The sequence below is a fragment of the Pipistrellus hanaki genome, assembly GCF_964339955.1.
Source record: "Pipistrellus hanaki genome assembly, chromosome: 20".
In the NCBI taxonomy this organism is placed as follows: Eukaryota; Metazoa; Chordata; class Mammalia; order Chiroptera; family Vespertilionidae; genus Pipistrellus; species Pipistrellus hanaki.
In genome coordinates, this window is record NC_140522.1 from 4,073,635 (window position 1) to 4,086,606 (window position 12,972).

The 12,972-nt window shown below is 56.6% G+C and overlaps 1 protein-coding gene across 4 annotated transcripts in view; it reads left to right on the top strand.

Annotated features, from left to right (window-relative positions):
- The window catches only part of ENAH (ENAH actin regulator), a 70,257-nt gene extending 66,364 nt beyond the window's left edge, over positions 1 to 3,893 (top strand). For all 4 annotated transcript variants that reach the window (XM_084868698.1, XM_084868697.1, XM_084868700.1 and 1 more), the window contains one exon: positions 575 to 3,893. In XM_084868698.1, the coding sequence (XP_084724824.1) occupies positions 575 to 612 (38 nt within the window). In that variant the 3' untranslated portion in view covers positions 613 to 3,893. The remainder of the gene's footprint in view (positions 1 to 574) is intronic.
- Positions 3,894 to 12,972: the final 9,079 nt, after the last annotated feature.

The window sequence follows — 12,972 nt, forward strand, 5'->3', positions numbered from 1 at the left end:
AAGATCGAGCCACTTGCCGAAACCAGTGTGGCTCAGTGGATAGAGGGTCGGTCTGCGGACTGAAAGGTCCCAGGTTCGATTCCGGTCAGGGGCATGTACCTTGGTTGCGGGCACATCCCCGGTAGGGGGTGTGCAAGAGGCAGCTGGTCGATGTTTCTCTCTCATCGACGTTTCTAGCTCTCTATCCCTCTCTCCTCCTCTCTGTAAAAACTCAATAAAATATATTTAAAAAAAAAAAAAAAAAAAAAAAGATCAAGCCACTTTTTGTGTGTGTGTGTGTTTTTTTAATATATTTTTTTATTGATTTTTTTTACAGAGAGGAAGGGAGAGAGAGAGAGAGCTAGAAACGTCCATGAGAGAGGAACATCGACCAGCTGCCTCTTGGCACACCCCCCACCGGAGATGTGCCCGCAACCAAAGTACATGCCCTTGACCGGAATCGAACCCGGGACCTTTCAGTCCGGAGACCGACGACGCTCTATCCACTGAGCCAAACCGGTTTCGGCTGTTTTGTGTGTTTTTTTTAAACCGTACTCTTTCGTTTATGCTGGATCCTTTTTCTTTCCCTTCTCAGCAATCAGGCAGGAACTGAGCAAGTCCCACACCGCGTAGAGACGCAGCCCGAGGAGAGGAGAGGACTCCGTCCGGAGGAGGGACACGCACCACCCACAGCAGCTGCTGACCACACACCCCTCCTCCGTGAGAAGGAGGCGGCGGAGACGGCCGGAAGGGAAGGGGGGAAGAAAAAAACCCCAGACCTACTCTGGAAGCCTCCAGACCCGTCCCTCCGGCGCCACACTGTTCCTCTCCCGCGTGCTGCTTCACTCTGACTCTTCCGACGGGACGGACGGGCCTGGGCGCCCCCGTGGCCGTCGGCACAGAAAACGCAAAGCCCCCGGCGGCGGCGGCAGGCAGGCAGGCAGGCAGGCAGGTGGGGTCGCCGCACAGGGAGATGGTCTCCACGCCAGGATCGGATCTCGCATTCCCACCACCCACGGCTACCACATCAAGAGCGAAGCTTGCGAATTTTTTTGTTTTTGTTTTTTTCTTTTTTTTGCTCAGAGTTTCTGACGAAGAATCCAGCAGGTCATGCTATTGTACGTGTTTCTCTCAGGTTCGTCTTCCCATCATCCTAGGCCCCCGTCCCCCCGCGGATGCCGGGGAGTGAGCCCCGTGGAGGGAATCGCCCTCCGGCGAGGGGGCCAGACCGAAACGGGGTGATGTTTCCACGGAAGCGCCCTCCAAGCCGCTCACCCCGGCCGGAGAAATGTTCTAGAATGACGGGAAGCCTCTCTCGAGCTAGCCTTCACGCAGTTTTGTAGATTTCGAAAAACAAACCCACACGATTCGCCCAGAATTGGAAAGACGCAGATGCCTTCTTCAGTCGTTAGCGACGCTTTACCAAATCGATGGACGCAGCGGTCACGCGCATCACGGACGTATCGTAGATCTCCCGTTAGGTTTGCGACCGCCTTTTGTAGACTTGACTTCTGCATGCGGACGTTTTTTATAATGTCCCGACAGACCACCGCCCAACGAGCTTTTTCTAAGAAAAACAAAACAAAACAAAACAAAAAACAAAACACGGCCCCAGACACGAATGCATGCCACTCCTCTATGCCGTGGCCGTTTCAAGGCCTCGTCGCAGGAGGGGAAAACCATCCATTTTGTAGCATCTTAGGGGGGAGGGGGAGAGGGAGGGAGGGAAGGAATAATTTTTTAATTTAAAGTTCATCTCTGCGCTGTCCTTTTTTTTTTTCTTTTCACCTCTCGATTCCCTGCATGGCAAACAATGAGGACTGTGTTAGGACTTTCATGGGTAAATATGTCACAGAAACAAGTCCGCGGCCTTCTTCGCCACGTCGTCCGCCATGTGTCTGTCTCTCCGGGCTTCCGTCATGTCCATGGCCTGAACCACGGGGATGCGGGGACACGCCCCAGCCCGCGAAGCCGCCTTGGGGATCATGGGATGTTGAATGACGAGCAGTGACCGTGATGATGCGAGTCGTCGGGTGAAGGGCAGCCACTGAGGAGCTGGGCCTAGTTTTCTTTTCACGAGTGAGACTCGGGTGGTGGGAACCTCGAGGAATGAGCTCCTCTGCTTCCCAGCTGTGTGTGAGGGCACGCACATGCGTGTTAGCGCGTGCACACACGTGTTAGGGCGCACTTGCGTGCGTTAGGGCGCGCACACGCGTGTGGCTGCCATCCACTCTGTTTTCTTTGGACATTTGTAAGATGGAAATAGGGGAGACACATCCTACCTGTTGCAAGGATAGATTTTTATTGTTATTTTTTTTTACACGTGTAGGAAATCATTCTCTAGGCTCTCCGTCTTGATCCACGCTTGAGTCACGTGCCATATTTGCTTTGGCGTCTTTGGTTCCCACTGACGTGTCGGAGACATGACCCACCCGTGTTCTAGAACTCACGCATCTCAGTCCACACAGCGCTGGCTGGATGCCGCCAGTTTACAGCGTCCCCACTGCTGAAGGAGGATTTTTTTTTTTTTTTCCTCCTTATTGAAATAGTTTTGTTTTCTGTACAGAATTCCTTTTTTTTAGGTTAACCTGTGATCGATGCGCTACCTTAGTCCGAGGGCACCGTTCTTTTCTCCTGTCCGCTCTTCCTTGTCCTACGTGCGTAGTCGAGACATTCAGGATGCGAGAAGCGTATTGCCCAGGACTGTTTTTTCTTAAAGCAGCAGGAGGTGTTTTCCTCTCTTACTATCGTACTTTTTGGTTATGTAAACCCACGTCAGCTCAGCCTAGACGGTGATGTCCCCTGTCAGCCTGGTCAGAGGTAACTTGCGGTTCTGACGGCTTACGTTCACTAGTCTGCAGTAGGGTACGTGTGGGTACGTGCAGTCCAGAGGAAGAAGATGAGAGACTCCAAGACGATGCTAGACCTGAGAAGGAAGCTGGTGTACGCACTCAAACGCTCTGTGCCTCGGTGTGCCGTGAACACGACGTGTGTGTAAACGCGACAGAAAGAACCAGTGTTGGGCCATGTTTCCTGTTTCCCATCACGCTGCCTTCTCCCAGCTGGTGTTCTCTCCAAAAAAGGCGATGGGAGTCCCCAGACACGGCTGCCATCCCCCGTGACGGGGGTCATGGTCATGGTCATGGTCAGGGGTGTCCGTGATGGCCCCGGGACTCGGAAGCTGGGCACGCCACCGGAGCCACGCTATCCCGAAGGTCCTCCGTGCTCTCTCTCTCTCTCTCTCCTTTTTTTTTTTAAAATACATTTTTATTGATTTTTTTACAAAGAGGAAGGGAGAGGGATAAAGAGTTAGAAACATCGATGAGAGAGAATCATCGATCAGCTGCCTCTTGCACACACCCCCCCACTGGGGATGTGCCCGCAACCAAGGTCCATGCCCTTGACCGGAATCGAACCTGGGACCTTTCAGTCCGCAGGCCGACGCTCTATCCACGGAGCCACCCCGGTTTCAGCCCTCTGTGCTCTTGTCACGTCGGATGTCTTAAGCAGTTCCAGGGGGGTCCTCTTCTCCCCGCAAGAGGGGGGCCTGCCTTCCTCAACACTGTGATCTGGTCCGCGCACGCCTGCCGGCGACACTCTGTGGACGGCGAACCAACTGAATGTACACGCCCCTCGGTGCTGGTGCTGAAATCTCTGCAGAACAGTCGCCCCGGTTCCAAAGTCCGTTTTCCGGAAACCTGCAAGCATCACGTTACGTGTGTCCATCCGGACCGAAGATGCAACACGGACGAATGTCGGCGTCTCATGCTTCCCCCCCCCCCCCCCCCCCCCCCGGTGTTCGGCTTCCTCGCGCGTGTCCGGCTCTCTGCTGTTTTTGATCATGAATGTGTCCATTCACGTTTCCCACACCCTAACTTTGATTGTGCGATTGAAATAAAGTTGCAGTCTATATACGTGTTGCTCGCCTATGATGACCCTCAGGCTCCTCCCGGAAAGGGGTCTCTCTGTCTGTTGGTTCTAAAGTTTCCTCGAATGTGGAAAACCGCTTTTCGGAGTCCGGGGCTGTGCTGCGGGAGGTGTGCACCTCACGTCCCTGCTTTTGAAAGGCGGCGTAAAAGTCATCCGTACCAAGTCACGATGTAGTTCAATCTGCCCCTTTGGCAGGGCAAAGGGCGCTGTGCAGAGGGAAGGTGGGTGGTGTGTCTCCTTTTCGTTTGAAATGATGAAGTGTTGGCTGTTTCCTGGTTGTGCTTATTTTCTGACGGCCCCGCTGAACACGGTGTTCTTACCCTTCGGGTCAAGAGAATGTCCGTGTGTAATTTCACTCCCATGATGTCCTTCCACGTGGTCAGACACTTCAACTCTGGGGATCGAGCCTGCAGCCCGGGTGTGTGCCCTTGGCTGGAATCAAACCCAGGACCCTTCAGCCCACAGGCCGACGCTCTATCCACTGAGCCAAACTGGCTAGGGCAAAAATTGAGGTTTTTTTTTTTCTTCACATATATTTTTAAAATATATATTTTTTTTATTGATTTCTGAGAGGAAGGGAGAGGAAGAGAGAGAGAGAAACACCAATGGTGATAGAGAATCACGGATCGGCTGCCTCCTGCACGCCCCTACTGGGGATCGAGCCCGCCACCTGGATATGTGCCCTTGACCGGAATCGAACCTGGGACCTTTCAGTCCGCAGGCTGACGCTCTATCCATTGAGTCAAACCAGCAGGGGCAAGAATTGAGATCCTCATATCTAAATGTATAAAAGCCTAAGCCACCAGAGGACAGGTTGGTAGCTATGACACACACTGACCACCAGGGGGCAGATGCTCAGTGCAGGAGCTGCCCGCTGGGGGGTCAGTGCACTTCCACTGCAGGAGCGCTGCTCAGCTGACACACGGGTGCCAGACACTGGGCTCACGGCTAGAGAGGGCACAGCTGCCGCCAGGCAGGCGTCTCCTGTGGACGCCCCTCCCTGGCCGCCTGCCGCTTCGCACACTATTTTGTGCTTTGCAGGATCAGCACCGACCGCGGGCTGGAGCCCGTCCGTCGAGCTGGTGGGTAAGGCTGGGCTGTGGCAGTGTCCGCCGATCCCTGCAGGCCAGGCTGAGGGACCCCACCTGTGCGCGAATCCGTGCACCAGGCCTCTGGTATGTCTATCATCCTGGAGGCAGGAGACCTTCCCATTTAGAAGTCCAAAATGGGTTACAAAAAAAAAAAAAAAAATACTCCCCGGCCTTGGTTGAGCTGCTGACCTAAGAACCAGGAGGTCCCAGTTCGGTTCCGGTCAGGGCATGGGCCCAGGTTGCAGACAACACACTTTGTCCGCCCAGGGGAACACGGGTCCTTCCTGTTAGGGAGCGTCATCCACCAGGCTCGCAGCCACCCACCCCCTTTTTAAAAAATTTATTGATTAAGGTATCACGTATTTATCCTCAACCCCCATTCCAATCCCCACCCCACTCATGCCCCCACCCCTCTATCGTCCGTGACCCAGTGGACAATAGGGGGCGGTGGGGGCATTAGGCTCCTATGGGTGCACACAAGTCCTTTGGTGGATCTCTCCCTTTTATCCCCACCCTCCCTCTGAGGTCCAACCGTCAGACCCAGGGCTCCTTCTCTCCGGGTCTGTTCTTGTTCACCCGTCTATGCTGTTCACCGCTTCCCTTCGATGCGTGAGATCACGTCCTACTGGGAACGTAAGAACCGAAAGTGAGACAAGCGGTAATGGTTATGCCGAAAGGCATATGGGTTGGTCTGTACTGAGTTTCTCTCGCACCCACCTTTTAAGAAGGGGACGTGGGAGAGAAGGGTGAGGGGTCGGTGGGCCCAGCGTGCTTGGCAGGGTGCAGGGGTGAGAGAGGCACACCGGGGATTTGCACTCACGTCTCAAAGAGGAGGGACTAAAAAGAGGTCCCCGTGCAAGAGCAGGCAGCAAGGACGTGCCAGGAAGTAGCAGCCCGGGGGGCTGCCCAATTCAGTGCCTTCAAAATGATCATCTGTGTGAACTGCATGCAATGTCACGTGACCCATAACGTGTAACCTGGGTGTGTGCTCGACCCGTCTTCACGTGTGAAGCTGAGGCTCTGTAGAAAAGGGCCTCCCTGGCCCTGTGGCTGGGTGAGGGTGGATCGGCGAGCACCTGTATTGTTGACCTCTGACCCACCGCTCCCTCCCTGTGTCTCTCTCCTCCTCTGCGGCTTCGCTGGGTTTACCTGCTTCTCCCCTTCTGCTGCTCGGTGTCCTTCCTTCCTTTTGAAATAAAGAGATGAAGATAAAACTTCCAGGAGACGTGTCTTTATTCTGCCCGTGGCTCTGACCTTACCAAAGATAAGATGACATGAAAATGTGAGCGGCCCTCGCCGGTATGGCGCAGTGGATAGAGCGTTGGCCGGCGGACAGAAGGGTCCTGGGTTCGATTCCGGTCAAGGGCACCTGCCTGGGTTGCAGGCTTGATCCCCAGTAAGGGACGAGCAGGAGGCAGCCTATCCATGATTCTCAGTCATTGTGGATGTTTCTATCTCTCCCTCTCTCTGCCTCTCTGAAATCTATCTATCTATCTATCTATCTATCTATCTATCTATCTATCTGTCAACAGTTCATAGCTTTGAAATTGCATGCCCTTCTGAGTGTAGGCCACTGAGCGCTCTCCCGGTCCTGTGCTGTCCAGCCCTGTCCCCCACAGAAGAATTGTCCTTGTCCAGAGCGTCTGCCTCACTCCGTCTCCTCACCTGGGTATTCATTCGCCTCCCATCATCGCAAGAAGAAGAAGAGGAAGGTGAGTACAGGACGGTAAGATATTCTGAGAAAGAGACTGCGTCCTCTTAACGTATTACCGTATATTGCCGGCATTGCTTTGTTTTGTTATGTTCTTGTTGCTCTCTTACATGAAATGCAGCCTAGGGTATTAATGTGTAGGAAAAATACAGCATATTCAGGGCTTGGAGTACTGTCTGTGCCTTCAGGCCCTGACCGGGTGGTCTTGGGACGTGTCTCTTGGGCATAAGGGGGGCTACTGCACCCCACTTGGCGTTCCCCAGATGCTCTTTAATTTTTTTTCTGTCTGGGTAGGTGGGGATGTTTCTGGGCCCAAGGAGCTCGGGCGACCCCTGGCGGTTGGTCACACTCCATGCAGCGTACTCCATCCAACATGGGTGTACAGTGCCCTCTGGTGGTCGATGGCAGTTCAGTTTCCTTTCCCCAGCGTCTTGGCTTGGAATTGGAGATGCTGTTCTTATTTTTCAAAGAAACCTAAGGCACAGAAAGGTGGTCCTGTATCCCAGGTGAGACTGGCTGAGAAGAGATCTGAATCCGGGCATTTTGACTGCACACTATGCGTTAAGAGCAAGAGAGCGATGGTGACCTCACGTTAGGACAACAGAAATGTGTCCGCAGAGCACCTTCCCCTGGGTGGGGCTGATCCGACCTCTTCGGGGCGCGTGGAGCCCCCAGCACCCCACTTTTGGAAGGCCATCAGCAAATCGCGAGATGTCCAGACCGAGCGGCCAGAGTGGCAGACCCTGTCCTTGGCTTAGCCCAGTGGTTGGCAAACTCATCAGTCCACAGAGCCAAACACCAACAGGACAACGATTGACATTTCTTTGGAGAGCCACATTTTTTACACTTAAACTCCTTCTAACGCCATGTCTCCAACATAGACTCGCCCAGGCCAAGTGGTATTTTTGTGGAAGAGCCATCCTCCAGGGGCCAAAGAGCCGCGTGAGGCTGGCGGGCCGCAGTTTGCTGACCACTGGGTTAGCCATCCGCTGGCCTTCCTCCTCTCCCGTGGGGGGGAGTGAGCCTTCCTCGGAGCGCCACCTCTGAGTTGGCCACGGCTGGTGTTCGTCCGCTCTTTCCTGTGACCCCAGCAGTAATGGCCAACCAGAGACTCAGGGGGACCACTGGGACCTCCCCCTCAGGATGCCCAGCCCCTCCCACCAGGTGTGGAGCTCCAGACCCTACTCCCTCTGCCCTCACCCCCATTTCTTCCGGCCCAGGGGTCCCTGAGGCAGGTGCAAGGTGACAGTCACTCACATGGGCATCCATCTCCCTAAAACACTAACTATACAATCCACACAGGCCACCACAGCAAAATGCCACAGACTGAGGGGCTCCAACAACAGACGTATTTCCTTCTCACGGCTTTGGAAGCTGGACGTTAGATCCACGCCCAGGCAGATTCAGAGTCTGGCGAGAACCCATTTCTCGGCTCGTAGACAACGGGAAGGGGTGAAGGATCTTTCTGGGCGCTCTTTTATAAAAGGGCACTAATCCCCTCACGGAGGGCCCCACCCTCCTGACCCGATCACCTCCCAAACGCCCCACCTCCTCATGCCATCCCATTGGGAGTTAGGTTTCAGCTTCTGAATTTCGGGGAGTCCCAGATATTTAATCTGTAGCCGCTCCCTAGGGTCCCCCTTCCTCCCCGCTCCCCGAAACCCTGCCTGATGAGGTTGTGGGAGTGAGGGGGTGTCTTCTGATCTTTTCTTCAACCAGCCTCTGAAAGCTGTGGTCAACCTTTGGAGCAACCCAGGCTGCTAGAAAGTGACCGTCTGGCTTGGGGGTGCTGGGACGGTGGGGGGCCCTGGGTAAATGTCCTTCCCAGAGGCTCCCTGCTGCTGGCACCCCTCAACCTTGCACTCTGGAGGGGTCCCTCAGGAGCAGGCAGCATGTGACTTGCTGGAAGCCCAGGGCATGAGGGTGAGAGCTGTCTGAGGTCCCCCAGCAGCGACAGCTCAGGAGTCCATAACCCCTGACCCCCAGCTTGGGTGTTTTTGAAAAAATATTTTTACTGATTTCAGAGAGGAAGGAAGAGGGAGAGAGAGAGAGAAACATCCATGATGAGAGAGAATCATGGACCAGCTGCCTCCTTTATGGCCCCCACTGGGGATGGAGCCCACCACCCTGGCAGGTGCCCTTGGCTGGAATCGAACCCGGGACCCTTCAGTCCGAGCAGGCTGACCAGCCTGGGTGTTTCCAACAGCAACTCCAACTGCCCGCCACCCAGCAGGCTGTTTCCCAGCTGGCCTTTCCTCTCTTTTCTCTGCCGCGTGGAGAAAGGGCGCTTAGGTCTTATCTGGGGAAGCGCTTAGCGCTTTCGAAGCACTTACTGTGTGCTCGACGCACCTACTGTGTGCTCGGTGCTGTGCGGGGGCTGGAACATGGCGAGACATAAGACACCGCCCCTGCCCCCAGCGAGCGCCCAGGCGGGTCTGGGGACGGGAAAGCCGATCTCTGTTCTGTTTTATTCATGTGTGTCGAGCTGGCTGCCCTGAATTTCTTTCCTTCGGCGGCCAGACCGGGCCGTGTTAGTGTTCGGGCCCCCAGGGGGCTCTCTGTAGGCAGCGCCCACATCTCCGCAGCGGGGCTGGTGTGCCGTCCACCGTGGCCATCGGAGCGGGGCCCCGGGGGGCCGGGGTGGCACCGAGCAGCTCCCCTGAGCCTCGCCTGTCGCTCAGACCGGAGGAAAGGGGTCCAGGAGGCCCCGGGTGGCCTGGGGCTTCGCGAACGTGTCCCCGTGGAGATGCCCTGCGGGTGGGCGGCAGCCTTGGGTGAGACCCGCGCCCTGTGGGGGGCGGCAGCAACCTGGTCCGCAGACCGGCTGGCTCACCCTGCAGAGAGAGGGGGTGGGCAAAAGTGGGTTTACAGCCATGGGTATTCGAAACGCAAAGTTTATTCTTGTTTGTTTTGTTTTGTTTTTTAAAATATATTTTATTGATTTTTTTACAGAGAGGAAGGGAGAGGGAGAGAGAGAGTTAGAAACATCGATGGGAGAGAAACATGAGAGAGAATCATCCATCAGCTGCCACCTGCACACCCCCCACTAGGGACGTGCCCACAACCAAGGCACATGCCCTTGACCGGAATCGAACCTGGGACCCTTGAGTCCGCAGGCCGACGCTCTATTCACTGAGCCACACCTGTCAGGGTGAGCTCATTCTTTTAAAAAATATATATGTATTGTATTGATTTTTTTTTTTCTTCAGAGAGGAAGGGAGAGGGACAGAGAGTCGGAAACATCGATGAGAGAGAAACATGGATCAGCTGCCTCTGCCCCCCCAAACCCTCTCCAGGAGCCTCGCCCTCCAGCTCCAGCGGCTCTGAGCCCCGCCCCTCAGGTCCTCTCTGCCGCCACCTTTATCCCTGTGCCTCCCAGGGGGGTGGACGGAGGTGCCCAGCCGCCCGCACGGCTCCTGCCCGCCGGCCCAGCCCTGTGCCTCCTGCAGGATGGGTGTGCCGCCACCCCAGCATGGAGGCAGGAAGTGAGCAAGGCCTCGCCCGCAGAGAGAGGGCGGGGGCACCCGGAGGCTCTGCAGGTGCCTCTGAGTCCCAGTTCCTCGCCGCCCTTCCAGTAGCTTCCGCAGTGTCAGGACGAGGGGAAGTGGAACCCCACGCCATGCATGGAGGCATTGCTGATCTGCCGTGGGTGCAGCCTCAGTCTCTGCTGCACCTATGCTGCCAGCAGCTCCCCTGCACCAGCCAAGGCCAAGGCCAAGGCCAAGGGGGGAGAGGAACAGCCAGCCCTAGGCCCCTGGACATGCGGCTCTCGGCAGCCGCCCGCCGTGGTCCCAGGCCTGTCGCTCCCTGGCTGTGTCTGTGTCCTCTGGGGGCTGTGGTGAGGTGGAAACACGTGTGTGAGCTCGTTATGCAAATTGGAAGCCACACAGGGGCATAGCCACCCACCTGCCCGCTCCCCGCCTGTCCTCCCTGGGGGCTTGTCATTGAAAGAGGGAACAGAGAGGGCCGGAGACCGGGAGGGCGGGACACAGGCTTTATTGGAGAGAAGAATTCCCCTGCCGGCTGCTTCCAGAGAGAGAGAGAGAGAGAGAGAGAGAGAGAGAGAGAGAGAGAGAGAGAGCGCGAGCGGAAGAGAGCGAGGGCCGGGGTCCACGTACTTTAAAGGGGAGGGAAAAGAGGGGACGGGGCTTAGGGCACTCAGCACACGCTGATGGGTGGCTCCATGGAAGGCCTATGATGAGGGACCCAGGGACTTAGGAATCGGGGGCTCAGGGTATTTGGCAGGTGCTGATGGGTGGTTCAGGGCTCAGGAATGTCCGGCCGCAGGTGGAGTGTACGTCCGTCCATCCGCTGGAGGAAGGGAGGGTCTCTCAGTCACGTTATTGGCAGGGGACTTGGCCAAGGGTCGAATGCACATTTGGGGTGTCCGCCCAGCTCCTGGCGACCCCGGTTACTCTGGAGGCAGCACGGCAGAGAGGCGGAGGGAGAACCCTGGCCCTCCGCGTCCTGGCTGTGTGACCTTCAGCAAGTGACTCCACCTCTCTGGGCCGGAACGGGAGTCGGAAGACGACCTATCTCAGGGTTGCCGTGAGGGTCAAAGGGTGCACTTCGCTCTGATGCCGGCCCTCGCCTGGGGGGCTGGGCGTGGGGCGCTGCTGGACTCCTGCTGGTGCCCAGCAGTCTCTCTGCACCTCCAGGCGTTCCTCTGTCCTCGTCCTCTCCCCAGCGAATGAATTGCCTTTTTTGGTAACAGCGAGGATCTCTGCGGCTCACATAAGCACGTGGACCGTTCCGTGACACTGGCGTGTGGAAGCCAAAGAGAAAATGGATCTGATGGGGGGCCTCGTCCACGTTCAGATTCTGGGGACCCCCACCCACTCCAAGGGCTTCTGGGGGATCCTGAGGCTGCAGGGGAGCTGGACAGGGAGAAGGAGGAGGCCTGGGCCTTGGTCCCGGGTCCCCGCAGCCCCGCCTGTCCCTGGGCGCCGTCCCCACCTCCAGGGGCTATGGGGGTCCCCACAGAGTCTTCCTGGGGTCCCCTCACACGGCTCCGGAGGCTGGGGGGGCCTGTGGACTCACCCAAGGCCCAGGCCACGGCTCCTGGGCGGTCTGGCCTTTCCCACAGGGGGAGCCCCAGGCCTGGGTGCCCCTCCTCCGCTGCTGGGCCCAGTCAGTGCCCATCCCACCCCATCTCTCCCCCACACTCCCTCCCCTTCCTTTCCCTCCTCCTTCACCCCTCCCCTTCTTCTCCTCTTTCCCCTCCTCCCCCTCCCCCTCTGAGAGCCCGGCTGGCCGGAAGCACAAAGGCCTGCCTGTCCAGGGCAGACGTTCAGCTCACAGCCACCTGCACGCCTGAGCCGGCCGGCCGTGTGTCCAAGGGGACACCACGGTTCAGGGAAGTGATACGTGAAGCTTGGTCGGGCCAGACCTCGAGCCCCGCCCGCCCTCTGCCCCGCCATCCCCGCTCTGCACCCCCAGAACCAAAGGAAGCTTCCAGCGCCCTCCCCAGGCCTGGGCTGACCCCACTGGGCTCTCAGGCCCCACTTCCTGTCTCACCCAGGTCCTGCGGGGAGCGGGGGGCGGGGGGGGTGTGCAGGGCTGGCTTCCAGGGAGCAGGGACCAGGAGGAGGCCTGGCCATAGTGCTGGGGTCCCCGCAGCTCCTTCTGTCCCCGAGCGCCACCCGCACCCGCACCGCTGCGGGTGTAGGCAGTCCCTTTAAAGGTCCCAACCACAAGAATGTTCCTCTGCTCTGAACTCTAAATTCTAAAGGCTGGGAGCAGCCCGCAGGGTCGCTCCCAGCCACATCCCGCTGGACGTTGGAATGTGGCCCTACCGTGCGAAAGCAGATAGTACAGAAGCAGAGCTCGGCGGTTAATCTCTAAAGCAGCATTTTTCAACCGCTGTTCCGCGGCACACCAGTGTGCCGCGAGATGTTGCCTGGTGTGCCGTAGGTGCAGACAAGACAAGAATTTTATAATTTTTCACTATTTTGTTTACTTAATATTTCATAATAAAGTAATTATAAAATACTTTCTTTGTGTTTTATTTGATTCCTATTCAAGAGAATTACTTTATATATAGTCAATGTAGGCACAGAGTTAAATTTTTTAACATTTTCTAATGGTGGTGTGCCTCGTGATTTTTTTCATGAAACAAGTGTGCCTTTGCCCAAAAAAGGTTGAAAAACACTGCTCTAAAGGTTATCTGCCGTGTCTACCCCTGGAGCCCCTGAGTCCGTGGGAATCAGTTTCCTGTGGTCCTCATTGCAGCAGCCCCCCGCCCACGCCCCCCCAGATGCC